This window comes from Scleropages formosus, chromosome 3, assembly GCF_900964775.1.
Source record: "Scleropages formosus chromosome 3, fSclFor1.1, whole genome shotgun sequence".
Classification (NCBI taxonomy): Eukaryota; Metazoa; Chordata; class Actinopteri; order Osteoglossiformes; family Osteoglossidae; genus Scleropages; species Scleropages formosus.
In genome coordinates, this window is record NC_041808.1 from 24137942 (window position 1) to 24152640 (window position 14699).

General features: G+C 48.3%; 1 protein-coding gene across 4 annotated transcripts in view; it reads left to right on the plus strand.

The window, feature by feature from the left end:
• The window catches only part of LOC108936667 (zinc finger protein 827-like), a 46105-nt gene that overhangs the window by 9804 nt on the left and 21602 nt on the right, over positions 1 to 14699 (plus strand). For all 4 annotated transcript variants that reach the window (XM_029250564.1, XM_029250565.1, XM_029250566.1 and 1 more), the window contains exons 2-4: positions 6302 to 7453; positions 9495 to 9667; positions 9772 to 10216. In XM_029250564.1, the coding sequence (XP_029106397.1) occupies positions 6302 to 7453; positions 9495 to 9667; positions 9772 to 10216 (1770 nt within the window). The remainder of the gene's footprint in view (positions 1 to 6301; positions 7454 to 9494; positions 9668 to 9771; positions 10217 to 14699) is intronic.

Sequence of the window (14699 nt, forward strand, 5' to 3'; positions counted from 1 at the left end):
ATATGCGAGGAAACCGCGTAGCTTCATGGTACTGTTACACTGTAACTGTCATTCTGAAGCGTAGCGGAAATGACTTACGATTGATATGACCCTTCCCCACCACTTCCGTTTGTCTGAATGATTTTTGGCAGAAAGTGGCACAAAAACAGAAATAAAATGTTAATGATTAAATGCCCTTTACATTTTCTGCTGACGTATCAGCTCGAGTGCAATAAACAAAGGACTTGATTGTTTCGGCGCGATCGATGGAACTCGGCCTTCGTCCGTCTCGCTGCCGTTCAATTATAACCACCAAGTTGGAATGAATGATGTTTTCACTGTGTTGTAAAGCCCATCATTTTCTTTGGGATTCGTTTAAGGCTTTCCTAGGTGTGGCAGCAGGTGGAGTAGTGGTTAGAGCACCACATCTCGACTTGAACGACCAGAGACTGGACTCTAACCTCCTGCTGCAGTACCCTTGGTCAGTGTATTTACCCTGTTCTTTAAATGGGTAAATCAGTGCAACTAGCTTAACGTCGTAAGTTGCTTTGGAGAAAAGTGAGTTGCTCTGGTAAAATTTACCCAGCTGTATATATGGTGAAATACTTTCAAGTAGCTTTGCGTACGAACCGATTCTTGTAAGTTCCTTCTAAGGGGCAGTGAGATTCCGCAACTGGAAAGAAGTGTCTTTTGTAACCAAGTGCTCTCTGAGCGACAGAGAGGAAGACGGTGTGTGTGTGTGTGTGTGTGTGTGTGTGTGTGTGTGTGTGTGTGTGCGCGTATATGCAAAGCATTACAGAAACTTTAATGTTCGTTTTCCAGTGTTGTTCGGCATTTCACCTTTCGCTTTATTATTTCCACTTTAGTTTCAATCACGATCGTTTCCCTTTTCTTCGATGCATCACTATCACTTGCATCACATTTCCACTTTGGTGCCATGTGGTTATAGGAGGGTAAAAATAAAGAAATGAAAGTCAAATGCAGTAACACACGAGACGCTATTAATGGGAAAAGAAGGAAGTCTGTCCTACCTCAGGCTCACGTGCCCGCCCACGAGCCGACAAACCGCTGTAGACGTGCAATGTTTTGATGCGCGTCAAGTAACGCCCGTTTGTTACTGCAAACCATGTGTGTAAGTCAAATTTTGAATATAATTGGCTTAATTATGAAGTTTTTATTTGATTGTTACTTAAGGGTGGAAAAAAAAATTAACTTCCGGTCAGTAGGGGGGTGGTTCGTAATTACGGGTTGTTTGCAAGTCGGACATTTCTAACTCAGGGACTGCCTGTAAATGTTTTTTTTTTTTTTAAATTCTCTCTCTTTCTCAAGGGAAAAAAAAGCACAATTAAAGGGCTCCGAAAGGAGTTTTTCTAGGGATGGCACCCCAAAGACATGTGGCAGTTCATTTGGACCCATCTTTCCTCTTCCAGCTGAGCATCACACGCTCCTGTCTTTGGTGTTAAAGTTGTGGGCCGAGTGCTGCTTTGCGGCACATCCATCCCACAGTGCTGTCGTGTTGTGTCGCCGACGCTAAATGGTGAGGTGATGGCCAGAACCAGTCTGTGTGAAGTCCACTTGAATGCCGCTCCTTTGCAGGGCTTTGCGTGTTTATTTTCACTGTGCTGTAGAGATGAGATGTGGTCCAACGGAAGCGCGCCGATCCGCTGCCAAGCTTCCGTGGACGTCTGTCGTGCCGCGACTCGCATCTTCGCAAATTGCTCCGCCGGTCCAAACGGGATCAGGGGCCGCCCTTCTTCCTGCCAGAGCGACGGTCTCGTGAAGGCCAGCGCCGCTTCTGCCAAATTGCTGTCACTTTGGTGCTGCCGTGACATCTTTTTTTGTTTGTTTGTTCCTGGCTGCTCGTGCTCTCCTGCGCCATCGCCGTGCTCTCCGTGCCAGTGGCTCCTGCGCTCTTTCACACGGACGCTTCCCCTTCCCCCGTGCCCTCATTAGCCCTTGCCGGCCAGGGGCGAGCTCTTCCTGGCAAAGCCGGCGTCACCGCCGACCGTGGCGCCCCCCGCAGGCCGTGTCAGCAGCTGCGTGGTGCACGGCAGGTCTGAAATGTGCCCTGAGACGCTAATAAGGCAATATGCCAGACATCCATAACGGCTCATTTAGAAACAAACAGGATAACGAAGTGTGTTCATAGCAGTCCGCCTCCTGCAGGAAGCACATGGCCCGTCACTAAACACTGTAAATACTTTGGAGAATTACACAAATTTTTGCAATTGTAGCATGCTATATACGGCACGATACGTTGTAATCCGTAGTTGACGTACTGTTCACCGGCACATGAACTAACCTCGAGGATCAGGTGTTGGACTGACTGGACAGTTGAGTGCATCACAATATGATTTTTTTTGTTTGTTTGTTTTTATTTAATATTTCTTTCCGGGAATGACAAAAACCTGAAAAGATTAGCAGAGTGGAACAGAAATTGCTTGAAAATAGTGATATAATTGCATACAACTCAAAATACTGTGTATGTACTGTATTTAATTAAATGCAGAACTGGTAAGGAGCCAGTGTTAGTAATGAATTTTATTAGTTATCAATCCAGTATTACAGAGATACTACAGAGATCGCTGTAAGTAGCAAAACACTTTAAGTCCCTTTGGTGGAAAGCAGCAGCTAAATGAATAAATTGATGTGTAAATGGTTACAACACTTTGGAATAGCATCCTTTTGCGTACCATCGTGGTAACGAGTTTTCTCGGCCCTTTTGCACTTAATTTTGTGCCTTTTTTTTTTTTTTTTTTAAATGAGATGTCCATCGCTTTGGGGAAAAGCGTCTGCTAAATGAATAAATGTAAATATGCGTGGGATACATTCGGAGCGGGCCGTTCCCTTCTCCCTCTGTACTCGGTGCTGTAGACGTGTGTCTCGTTTTGCCGCTGACCCCAGCTTGGCTTAAAGTGGAGCCCCTGTGAGCTGGCGAGAGGTCTGATGGGTCGCTGTTCACCCTAGTGCGTGTCTTGAGTCCAGTAACCTCCGACACGACCTCGGTCTCCCGCCGGCTGGTTTACACTTTCCGAGGAGAACCGTTGGGCTCTCTCACTGATCACCGCCGGGGCTGCGAAACTCAGAGCAACTGCAGACAAAACCATAATCGAGCACTGACAACCCAAATGTCATGCGATACATATTCAGAGTTGATTACTTGAAAACAAAGAATAACTCTTGAATTAGGGTGGGTTGGTACTGACTGTAAAGCAGCTTTTAGGGTCACCTGTGAACTTTGAATGAAGCAGGATTACTTAGATGTATCACATATTAGATGGTCGGTGATGGAAAATGTGCCATGTACTGTGTGTGTAAATGCAAAACAGTTTCATTATAAACTTGCCCGAGGCTCACGCCAGTAATCAAGACCCGATTCGGAACGATTAACGTTTTCATTGGCGCTCCATTATACTGGTGTCCAATGGCGTATATACACTTATACAGCGAGTAGCGCTGCTGTCTCACAGTGCCTGGGTGGCGTGAGAGAATGTGGGTTCGATCCCCGCTCAGTCTGTGTGGAGTTTGCATGTTCTCCCCGTGTCTGCCTGGGTTTCCTCCAGGTGCTCTGGTTTCCTCCCACAGTCGAAAGACGTGCTGTTCAGGTTCACCCGTAGCGTGTGAGTGACGGAGAGAGACAGTGTGTTCCACTGATGTATGGATGAGTGACCCAGTGCAAGTAGTGTGTCTAGCAGTGTAAGTCACCACGGTGAATAAGGTGTGTGGACTCAACACTACACAGTATCCATTGTAAGTCGCTTCAGAGAGAAGTGTCTGCTAAGTGAATAAATGTAAATGTATATTCGTTTAAAGAGGATGGGCTTTAATTAAACAGACTTTTATTTGTTTTATAGTTCGTGCAGTTGTGTGAGAGTGAGCTGCTGAAGCCAAACACCTTGCATGAATCCAGGCTCATTGAACCCCCTGTTGCTGTTCTGGCCCCAGGCCTGATGGGATACGTCTGTGCTTCTTGCTCTTTTTGACAATGTGTTTTTCATAGTTGAGTGGTCTGTTCTGCTGTAGTGCTAAAGACATGTTCTCACTCTTTCTGTCTGCTCTGAAAACTGCTACACCACGATTCCTTGTGAGATTTTTGCATTTACTTATGGCACTTTTTTCCGAATCGACTTTCAGTGTTAAGCTACTTGCACTGATTTACCAGTTTACACAGCTGGGTAATTTTCACTGTATCAGTTCAGGTTAAGTACCTTGATCAAGAAGAATACTGCCAGAGTGGCAGAGTTGGATTCAGACCCAGGTCCTTTGAGTCCAAAGGCAGCAACTCAAACCGCCTTTAGGTTATGGTCCTGTTGTCACTTTCACACAGCTGAACGCACATATTCTGATATTGCTGGAACATGATGAAGGTGCGAGGAGATGCTCCTGTTTACCTTGTTCTGCCTACAAGGGGTCTGAAAAAACAAATGCATTTGGGTTTGATTCTGTTTTCCTCTTCTATTCAGACTGATCTCACCACCCTAATCCTGTGTGTTCTCAGAGGACAGGAGCCAAAAAAGGAGTCTCTTAGAGGAGTGACATGGAACCAGTTTTGGCCGCCTTGTCAGAAGGACAAATAACCATGTGTCTGTTCTGCATGTGTACCGCTTTGAGTGGTGTGAAATAATTGGTTTAAGGATGGTCAGATGAATCCCTTTGGACTCTGCTAAACTCTAACCGCATGGGAATGTCAGTCGTCCGGGTGGGTACTTCGGTATTGGAAGCCTTTGGCTGGCCGGTGGTTTCAGATGGGGCTTGTATCGCTGACCACGGGTCCCTAGCCTAGCTGCACGCTTCATCACATTCCTGTTGGCAGCACGCTCCTTGACAAGCAGTGCCGGTGACTGGGGCAACCAGGGTGACCAGCTGTGCCACGGGAGCACTGGTCTGACACACAGAATCCATGTTGAGTCTTTGTGCAAGTCAGTGCAGCACACTGATGGAACTGATTCCCTATTGCCCTTTGAGGTGTGTTGTGGAAACACTGTGCTTGAGACTTCGACCGAAACATACACAGACACACATACATACACACGCACACTGTCAGTTGTCAGTGTCATGGTTGTACTGTGGTAATGAACTCCCCCCACCCTCAGGCCATTGCCAACCTTGTCGGCCAGATGTACACCGACTGGCGAGCCCTGCAGGTCGCGGGGTCCCGTTGCCCGGCAACCGCCTTTCTTTCTCCTCAAGGCCCCCGAAAGAGCCCTGCGGCCGGCTTGCAGGTCCGCCCGAGTGAGGACGGCCTTGATTTATTTCAGCAAGAGCAGAATGAAACGATGACATCACACTGCGCTCCTACTCTCTCCTTCGAGTCACACACTTGATTTTGCTCTGTTTTGCGCAGATATGGTCATTTACTATAATTATTCTGAAAACAGCTGTGGTTTATGAAATAAATTTGAGGTTTGACCAAGCAGACATTTTTTTTTTCTCCATATATTTTTTTCTTCTTCTCCTACTTAGTATGTTAATATTTATGGGCTATCAGTAATATTTCTTTTCTCCATTCGCCCTTGTCTGGCAAGCAGTATTGTTTTGCTTATGAATATTGATACATGGAGTGTATATTAATGACCCCCTCTGACCTTAACCCTATCTTCATTGGCTCCCTGTTGGTATCTGCAGGCTCATGAATATTAATCTAGCTTTGTAACCTCCATTACCCTAATCTTTGCTGTCTAGCCTCCCAGAAGGGCCTGTCACCATGGTAACCCTTTTACTAAACTCCTTTAAACCCTGGAAAAAAATATGGTTGAAAAGAGACTGAAAGCCCAAATGTTCTTCTGTAGCCATGGCATGCAAATGAAAGCCTTGGATTGTGCCCCAGAAGCATTGATAAGTGTGCATAATGTTTCTGCTGTAATTGTACAGAAATGGTTGGCTTTCCTAGATAAACGTCAAATATATTTAGATATTGTTTAAATAAACATTTAGATAATATCAGAACTGAGAGCCTTTAAATGAATGCAGGATCTGGAAGAGAGCTGTCCTTTTGCCATCCTAATTTTTTTTTTTTTTTTTTTTTTTTTTTAGATGAATGGGAGACTATTTTAATGCAGCATTTTTTTAAATTCACTGTAAAGCTCCATGGGACTCTGTGTGGGGGGGTCCTCTCTGTTCCTGGGTCTCTGTGTTCCTCGAGCTGCATATCTGCATTGTGTATGTTACAAATCAAAATCTGAAAAAATCTTAAGGGCTGAGTGTAGAAAGGGTAGAAGTGGTTTCAGATAGACTGATGTCATGATATGAAGCTCATATCCAGCTGTTGATTCTGGCTTTAAAACATTCACAAGAATTGACTGAATCCATCCCTGATCCGCAGATCTGGACAGAGTTGAGGATGAAGAAGTCGAACGGGAACCTGTGGGAGAAGACACCTGGTTTGGCAATGCCTCTGATACGCCCTCTGAGTCGTCCTACGTCGGGGTCCAGGACGACGTTCAGGGCTCCCCGGATGAGCCCTCGCAGGATGCGGACACGTCAGGGGAGAGTTCCCTTGGCTGCCCCACCCCTGTGCCCCGTGCCTCCGTAGATCTACTGGGGTTCGACACGGACTCCATCTCCGTGCAGGATGCCCTGTCCTCAGTGGTGGCCTCCCTCTACGGAGACCCTTCCCAGGACCTGGGGAAGCCACTGAGCAGCAATCTGCGCCGGCTCCTTGAGGCTGGCTCTTTGAAGCTGGATGTAGGGGAGTTGGCCTCCTGGGGTGGGAGTGAGGATTCCCCACCCCTGAGCCTTGGCTCTGGCCTCTCTCCTTCCTCCCACCACGCCCAGCAGCTGAGCGCTCTCGCTCGGAAAGTCGCCAAGAATTCCTCGTCCTCCACTGCAGCATCTCCTGCCCCCGTGGCGCCGGCCGGCATGGTCAAGCAGGAGCCCTGTGACCCCTATACCAGCTGCAATGGCAGCGGCTTTACGTGGGGAGGTGGTCTGGAGGCGTGGCTGTCTGCCGGCAGCTCTGTCCCCAGCAGTTTATCTCCCGATTCTGCCATCCAGAAGCTGAAGGCGGCTGCGAACGCTGTGCGGCAGGACAAGAACGTCCTGGCGTGCGTGCCCACTTCCTCAGCCTCTTCCTTGTCCGGAGTTGCCACCGGGGGTCGGACGGAGGAGCCGGCACGCTTCGACGCCTTCGCCAGCCCCTTCAGCTCGCAGTCGGCCAGCTCCACGCTGGCGGCTCTCTCCAAGAAGGTGAGCGAGCGAGGCTTGTCCGGGGGCCCGGCGGCGGAGCAGTTGCCAAACTGCTCTTTCCTCTCCCTCGTCTCCATGGCGCCATCGGCAGCGCTGCTCAAGGAGGTCGCGGCCCGGGCAGCCGAGAGCCTTGTGACCGACAAGAAGGAGAAGCCCTTGATGCCGGCATCTCCAGAAGACAGCAAGCCCCTGCTGGACAGGAACCAGAAAGCCGCCACACCCGGCCAGCCCACCGACCTTCTGTTGCCGTCGGCCCCGAAGGGAAAGGTCAAAGGCAGCAGCCAAGGAGGTACTGCACTCGCCAAGGAAGTCGTCTAGTGCGGTTGGCCCTTGAAAGTGCCTCGGATTTCACTCGCTTTTTTTTCCCCTCTCCACTGAGTATTTATCATTGTGATAAATGTCTTGTGCTGTTACCTCTGAGACTGCAGTAAATAAAAGTGTTCTTCATATGAAAGTGTGCCCGCAGAATCCGTAATGCCTCCCCCCCATGGTGAAGCAGCACAGGGTCTGCGACTCTCATAGATGCAGTGGTAACCCACAGTAAATCCATAACCAAGGTTGTCTGAACCCAATATGGCCACATTACATGTATTTGCAGACTTGCTCAGCGTTTCTAAATGCGTGTTGGTGTCACGGTAAAACACAGGAATAAATCGGAAGCAGCATACAGATATCAGTGAGCTTTGACGGCACGGTGTCTAAGAAAAGTCACTATGTTTTCGGAGCTTTGCAGAGCGGCTTGGTGACGTCACACCATGTGGTGCGCCATGCTGCAGGGTTATTACCCAGAGGCCCAAATATTTACTCCAGTAGGTCAGGAGACCTGCCTTGGTGACAGGGTCTATAACAGCTCCACAGCAATGGCCTTCTCAGCGTGGAAGAGGTCCAGAGTCTCGGCAGGGGTCTATATCAAGTTTCTCCAGAGCGGAGATAATTTCGTTTCATTCAGAGGAGTTGTCTGCCAAGATCGGGGTCGTCGACTTCTCACAACATGAGCGATGCTCTGCTGCCTTCAAGGCGCTTTCTAGTAGAACTTGAGGCAAGGCAGTCATTATGCTGAACGCCTCAAAAATACCACGCACAAGGGAACGTTCCTTGACTTGAAGAATTACGTTTTGTCATTCTCCCATGTCATTGTCCGTTGCACTTCGATGTAAATATAATGGAAATGTTGGCGGTAATTTATTTTTCCATTACATTTTGCACCCTGTTGGAGCAAGCGAGGTGCAATTTGGGTGAAGTACCTCGACTGAGGCCTAACGGACGCCAGCCGACAGCCTGGAGAAGCCACGTTCCAGTTTACAAGTTCATCTCTTTACGCCACCATCCACCGCACCGCAGCGTTGCCCTCAAGCGCAGAGATTATAAATAAGCGCATATTGTGACCAGCATCAATACCACAAGATTTATTAAGATGGATCTTAAGCGGACGCAATTCATGCTCGACGTAGTTATTTTCTGTGGTTTATGTGTTTGTAATAAGATGATGACACACACTGCATTTATAAAGGTTATAAAAATGTCAGAGCGCCTTTTCCATTTCAGTTGGTGAGGTTTGCAGAACTACTGCTTGTTTAGCTACATGACTGAGTGAAATCCCCCATCAATAAAACCCTGTGAGTGACATTTATATTGGAGCTTCTGAAAACTTCTCTTCTTAATACTTTTAAGTACATTGTTATTATTGTTATTATTCTGAGACCTGAGGACTGAAGTCTTTAAGCAGGCTTGTACTTTGTGTCCGGGCATCTTTCAGGGCTGCTCACAGCGTTCTCCTGTGCGCAAGTTAGGATTGGAGATTGTCTCAAGTGGAGCCGTAGAGGTAGCGTAGCTTCCGGTGTTCCTCCAATGTAGGACCGTGCGTCGTCCTGAGGTTAAACGCCCCAGGTCAACGAATGGCTAAGCGCTGTAATTTCACAAACACTAATTACCAGATGTCTTCACGAGGAACGAGACTTGAATACAGCACGCAGCGGAGTATCTGACTTACCGAGCCAGTACGCTTATGCCGAATTAACCGTGTTGGAGGTCTGAAGGATTCTCGATTGAGACCGGAAATAATAGAAAAAGTTTCATTGACCAGTTTTCCATTTAGAGCAGTTCAGTTAAGTCAGCCCTCTGATAAACTCTTGGACTTTGAGGAGTGTTGAAGGTGGCCTCTGCTTCCGATTGCTATGAGTGACCTTATTCTCTGCCTGAATTGCCTCTCCTTGCTCTTTTTGTTCTGAGGAACCTTTTCCGTGACCTGCAGACTCAGTGATTTGTTGTGCTTTGTCTGCCAAGCTGCAGTCGGTGCTTGTTGCCCATGTGCCTCTTGCATTTTCTGACAGCGTCCCCTGATGAGGGTGGCAAGCCCTTCCAGTGCCCTGTGTGCGGCCTGGTCATCAAGAGGAAGAGCTACTGGAAGCGTCACATGGTGATCCACACCGGCCTCAAGAGCCACCAGTGCCCCATGTGTCCATTCCGCTGCGCCCGTAAAGACAATCTCAAGTCCCACATGAAGGTATGGCTGGGTGTTGGGGCAGTTTGCAGGGGGTACCCCCAATATATATGCCATTGGAGGTACTGGAGAGACCAGACTGTGTGCTGTCCCCCATCCTGCTACAGGTCCACCAGCACCAGGACCGCGGCGAGACCTTCCAGTGTGAGCTGTGCCCCTTCACTTCCTCCCGCCACTTCAGTCTTAAGTTGCACATGCGCTGCCACCAGCACTTCCCTCGCACCGAACTCCAGGTCAAGGAGGAGCCCACCAGCGACACGGAAAGCAAACCTCTCGCTCTGGGAGAGCTGAAGCCTCTGGAAGGACTGGGCTCTCCGGCTCCTTCAGACACCCAGCTCCAGACTTCCCCCGATGGGGTCGCCGACTACGCTTACGTCAAGGAGGAGCCCCAGGAGCGCACCCTGTCTGCTCTGTCACCCTTCAGCCTGTGTCGCGCCAGTCCACTGGGCCCCTTGGGGCCTAAGGCCAGCCCACCAACCCCCATAGCCGCATCGCTCTTCAGCCCAGACATCACCACCAAGACTGCTTCCGACCTCCTCATCAAGCTCTCGGGTAGGTAGCGGCCATGCCAGCCGGGGCAGAGGTTTGCAGGTCCACCCAGAGTGTGGACACAGCGAAGTCAGCGTGTCAGAGTGGACTGCCTCGTTTTGCTTTCTCTGCTAGATTCCTCCAAAGTAACGGTGCGGGTGATGCAATTAAGGATGCGCTCGCCAAGCAGGTCGATGGCAAGGCTGCGCCTATCCCATGTAATGCTGCGTAATTAGACAGCTAAGAAGTAGAACATTAGATTAATTAAAAATGCATGCATAATTCATAATTAAAAATGAATCCATAATTTGGGATAATTTAAGGTTATTAGTGTCCGCAGGCCCCCCCCCCCGTGCCCCCTCCTTGGAGACGTCAGGGTGCAGCGCCCCCCCACAGTGCTCCTTCACAGGTCCGATTTGCCCCCAGGTGGTAATTGCGGTTTCCTCTCAGACTTACAATCAAGAGAGTCTACCGGGAATATGGGGATCCTCAGAATGTCAGCGCTATTTAAAGCAGCAAGCAAGGGTGACACGCGCCTTCCAGCACACAACACTTGTTTTCAGCAATGTGAAATAGCAAGCGTAGCACGGCAGGGACATCTCAAGGGTAGGTGGGGTTCGTGTCTGTAACTCTAAGAATTTTTGTGCTCTTTCTTTTGGGATCACTCAGGTGTCTGTCTGTTGAATTACTTTCCTACCAGAATAAAAGATGTCTTTCAATCTAAGATCATCTGACTAGTATGTAATGTAATTGATTAATGTATTTAATTTTTTTTAATTTTCTTTCTGGAGTTGAGGAACTTTTTTGTAAATTTTAGTCAACCAGTGAATTGCAGTACTTATCAGCATTTTTTGGCGTCCCGCCCTTGGTGTGTCCCCTCCCCTGCCGGCTTTGCTCCCTGTGTTGCCGGGTTAGGCTCCGGCTCGCCGCGACCCCGTTTGGGACAAGTGGTTTCAGACAGTGTGTGTGTCTTCATTTTTCAGACACTCGCTGTGGTGGTGGCAGTGTGATGCTGTGGGGCTGCTCTGCTGGTTTCAGGGTTGCTCGTGTTTACCAAGTCCATGACAGTCTCAGCCAGCATGGCTATTGTAGCATACTTCAGAGACATACGATTCCATTGGGGTTATGGCTAGTTGGGCAGAGCTTTATTTTTCAGCAAGTTACTGAAACACACCTCAAAGCTGTGTAACAACTATCTGGCCAACTGGGAACTGTAGGAAAACTCAAATTGATGACGTGGCTGTCAAACAGTCATGGAAGCACCAGTTTCCAGAAAGTGTGCTCAGACTTTTCACTGTTGCTGTGTGTGCTCAGTGGTCACACATTTACAAATTATAGAAAAAACAGGTTCCCTGAAAAACGGGGAGAGAAGGGTTCAGTAAGCATGCAACGCTCGGTGTTTCATGACTTCTTTGCTGCGATGACATCTGGTAGGAGGGAAATGTCTGAACTGGACAGGCCCGTACTGAGATGCAGGCTGGCAGGAAAGCCATATAAAGGACTAAGGGAATGAAGTTGTTAATGTAGCGTATCCCGCCTTGACCATTAGTGCCAACTGCTATTGAACGGAGGCCTTAAGTAGAAGCCCTCTGCTTTTAGGCAGTGAATTTATTGCTCCGGCCTCAGTAGGCTTTTATGTATATTTTAATCCCTGTCAAAAACGCATTTCATTACACTGACAGGTGAACTCTTCCTGTCTTGTAACACAATATTTTTTTGTTCTAAGCTCTCTCATAAGGTTAATGTCTTTCCCACCAAAATGTCTAGATACTAGTTTTTTTTTTTTTTTTTTTCCCCCCCCCCCCCCTCTTTCTGCACGGATTTGTTTGTCAGATGTCCAAGCCAAACCTCACTTTTTCATTCTCGGATCTGACGCTCAACTCAGGTTTCCAGATGACTCTCTCAGTATTGTCTGTGTCTGTAAAATCAGATTATGTGAGGGCTGTGTGCGGTGTCCCAGTTCCAGCGACACCGTGACAACGTGACCGCAGCCAGAGCAAGAGTAATGAGAGGTTGTCTCCGTTTGGCCCGAGCTTTTGAGCTTGATGACACCACCCGTTGTTTCTAATTTCAAAAGTGAAAAACGCTGTCTGTCTGTGGCTGGGGGCGTGGCTTACTGTCAGGGTGCAGAGTCTCCATTAATCCGCTTTCACCCCATACCTTGTGCATGTTCTGTGTGTAATGTGAGTTGTTGCCAAAGCAGCGTTCTAGGGAAGGGAGATCAGGTGTTTATAGTACCCGTCCTGCAGAGAGATGTCTTTGATACCGGTTGCGTTCCCCACATGGCGACCTATTAGCACCGTGTTATTGTAGCACACACCTCCCCCACCGTGGGGAGCGAGAGACAGTGGCGGAAGCCAGAGCCGTTGCCGTGGTAGAGCTGCAAAGTTAATCAACTTGTCTGACAGCAGCTGGGAAGCTAACCGAGAGGTGGAGGAGGAACTCGGGGCCCCGTGAGCGGGGACCCAGCAGGGCCGAGAGGTTCTGGCCACGCGATCGTAACTTGCTCACACATGACCACAGAGACGGAGGGCGCCGATAAATTCTGTACCAACATGAATGAATGACTGCCAGGCCTCACATATTTTTAAAAAAAATTTTTTGTGTGTGTCTAGTTGCTCACAGGACAGGTAAATTTTTGGAACATATCACAGACAAAAAGGAGTCAATGTCTAGGTTTAAATGTCCTTTAATTGGCAGACACTCCGCACAGTCTTTTATTGCTTACAAATGTGAGGGAATCGGAGAATTACGTGAAAGGAAAGTTGCGGTATAAAGAAATGGCCCAAAACAGAAAGAGATTTCCATTTGCATTACATTTATTTATTTAGCTGATGCTTTTGTCCAAAGCGACTTACAATGTTAATATTTCACTTTATTTTTGAAGAATTTAGGTGCTTTCTAACAAGGAAACAATTTCAAAATGAATATGCAGATGATCTGGTTAGTGACATTGCACAGTTTCTTTATTATGATGACGGCGTCATTTTCTACATAATTTCTTAATATTTTGCGATGTTTTTGTCCACCCGTCAATAAGACAAGTATCAGAGTGGTTCTACCTGTCCAATTATGAAAATTTAAGCAAACGTCCTCCTGCGGACAGTCGGATGGCCGTTAACGTGGAGTCCCGGCGATACTCTGTGTGTTCACCAGGTGTCGTAACAACCAAAGCGTAACTCCATAACCAGCGGAAGAGGAACATCACGGTGATTGGTGATGCCCCGAAGCTGTTTTTCACTATGCTGATGTTGCCTTGAATGCCTGTTGTTGTGACAGTAACTGCGCTTGACATTATTTCTGGGTGAACTTGTGCATCCAGAAATGTCGCCTCTGCTTGCTGCACATACCACATCCAGTACTAATGGAGGTAAACTTGTATATTTTCACGCAGAGATGCTCCACCTTTTATTAGCACGCTTTCAATGACTCGCATCGCGATGGAAGCTGATTTGACTCTGCGGTACCGAGCTGGAGGTCAGCAGGGAACGGGTGACTTTGTGTGTTTCTCCGTTGTTCTGCCCCGTCCCCAGACCTCCCCCGTCTGATCCTACAAGGTGCGACACGCTTTTAATTAGAGGACGTCCTTCCAGGTGCCCACCAGGTTATACTTAGCTTTCCCTCCTGACACCTGATGGTGTGACATTTCCAGCTGGCGTTCCAGGGCCGTCTGTGGCCGCCGACGTGAAGGTCGTCCCTCTCCTGGTGCCCCGGGGCCCTCGGCAAGACCGGGCGCGGCAGCCTGTGCGTCTCCGCCTCCTCGTCAGACACGCATCATCATTAATCACCGGGCCGCGCTCGGTGTAGATTGATGACACGGGGGCCCGGTTGCGCGAGGCCCAGTCGGACAGGGTTGGCGGGAGGTTAGAACGGATCGTGGCCACAGCCGAACCGTCCCGGGCATCAGTCCGCCTCGCAGCGATAAGACCCGGCATCCACGGCCGTCGCTGGCCCCTCCACCGCTGCTTCCCTTGCGGCTCTTTCGTTCTTCCTACACATTTAAACATTTGTTCCTCATTTGAGCCTTGTGAATTGTGACCCATTTTTTTCCCACTATCACAGGGAAAGGAGACTTGCTTGAAATGAGCAGCTCTATTACATTAACATTTATTTTCCTCTAAAGCAACTTACAATGTTAAACTATGTTTCAGTTCAGGGTAAGTATCTTCATGAAGGATGCTACAGCTGGAAGGTGGAGCTGAGATGTGAACCTGGGTCCAAAGGCAGAGGCTCTAACCACTGCTCCACCTCCTACTTTCCAAGTCAAATGAATAAATAGTGGTAATAGCGGAATTGAATCTTGTATTTCATTTATGATATTAGATTTACTTTAAATGATGTTACCTTGATTAAGCGTACTACAGGAGGAGGTGGGATTCAAACCCAGGTCCTTCACACGAAAGGTGTCAGCTCTAAGCCCTGCACCCCATTCGTATACAGATATGTTAAAGGATGTTTGGATCGTTTGTTCTAGGAAACGCAAGGAGTTACTGACTTAAAGTCAAGG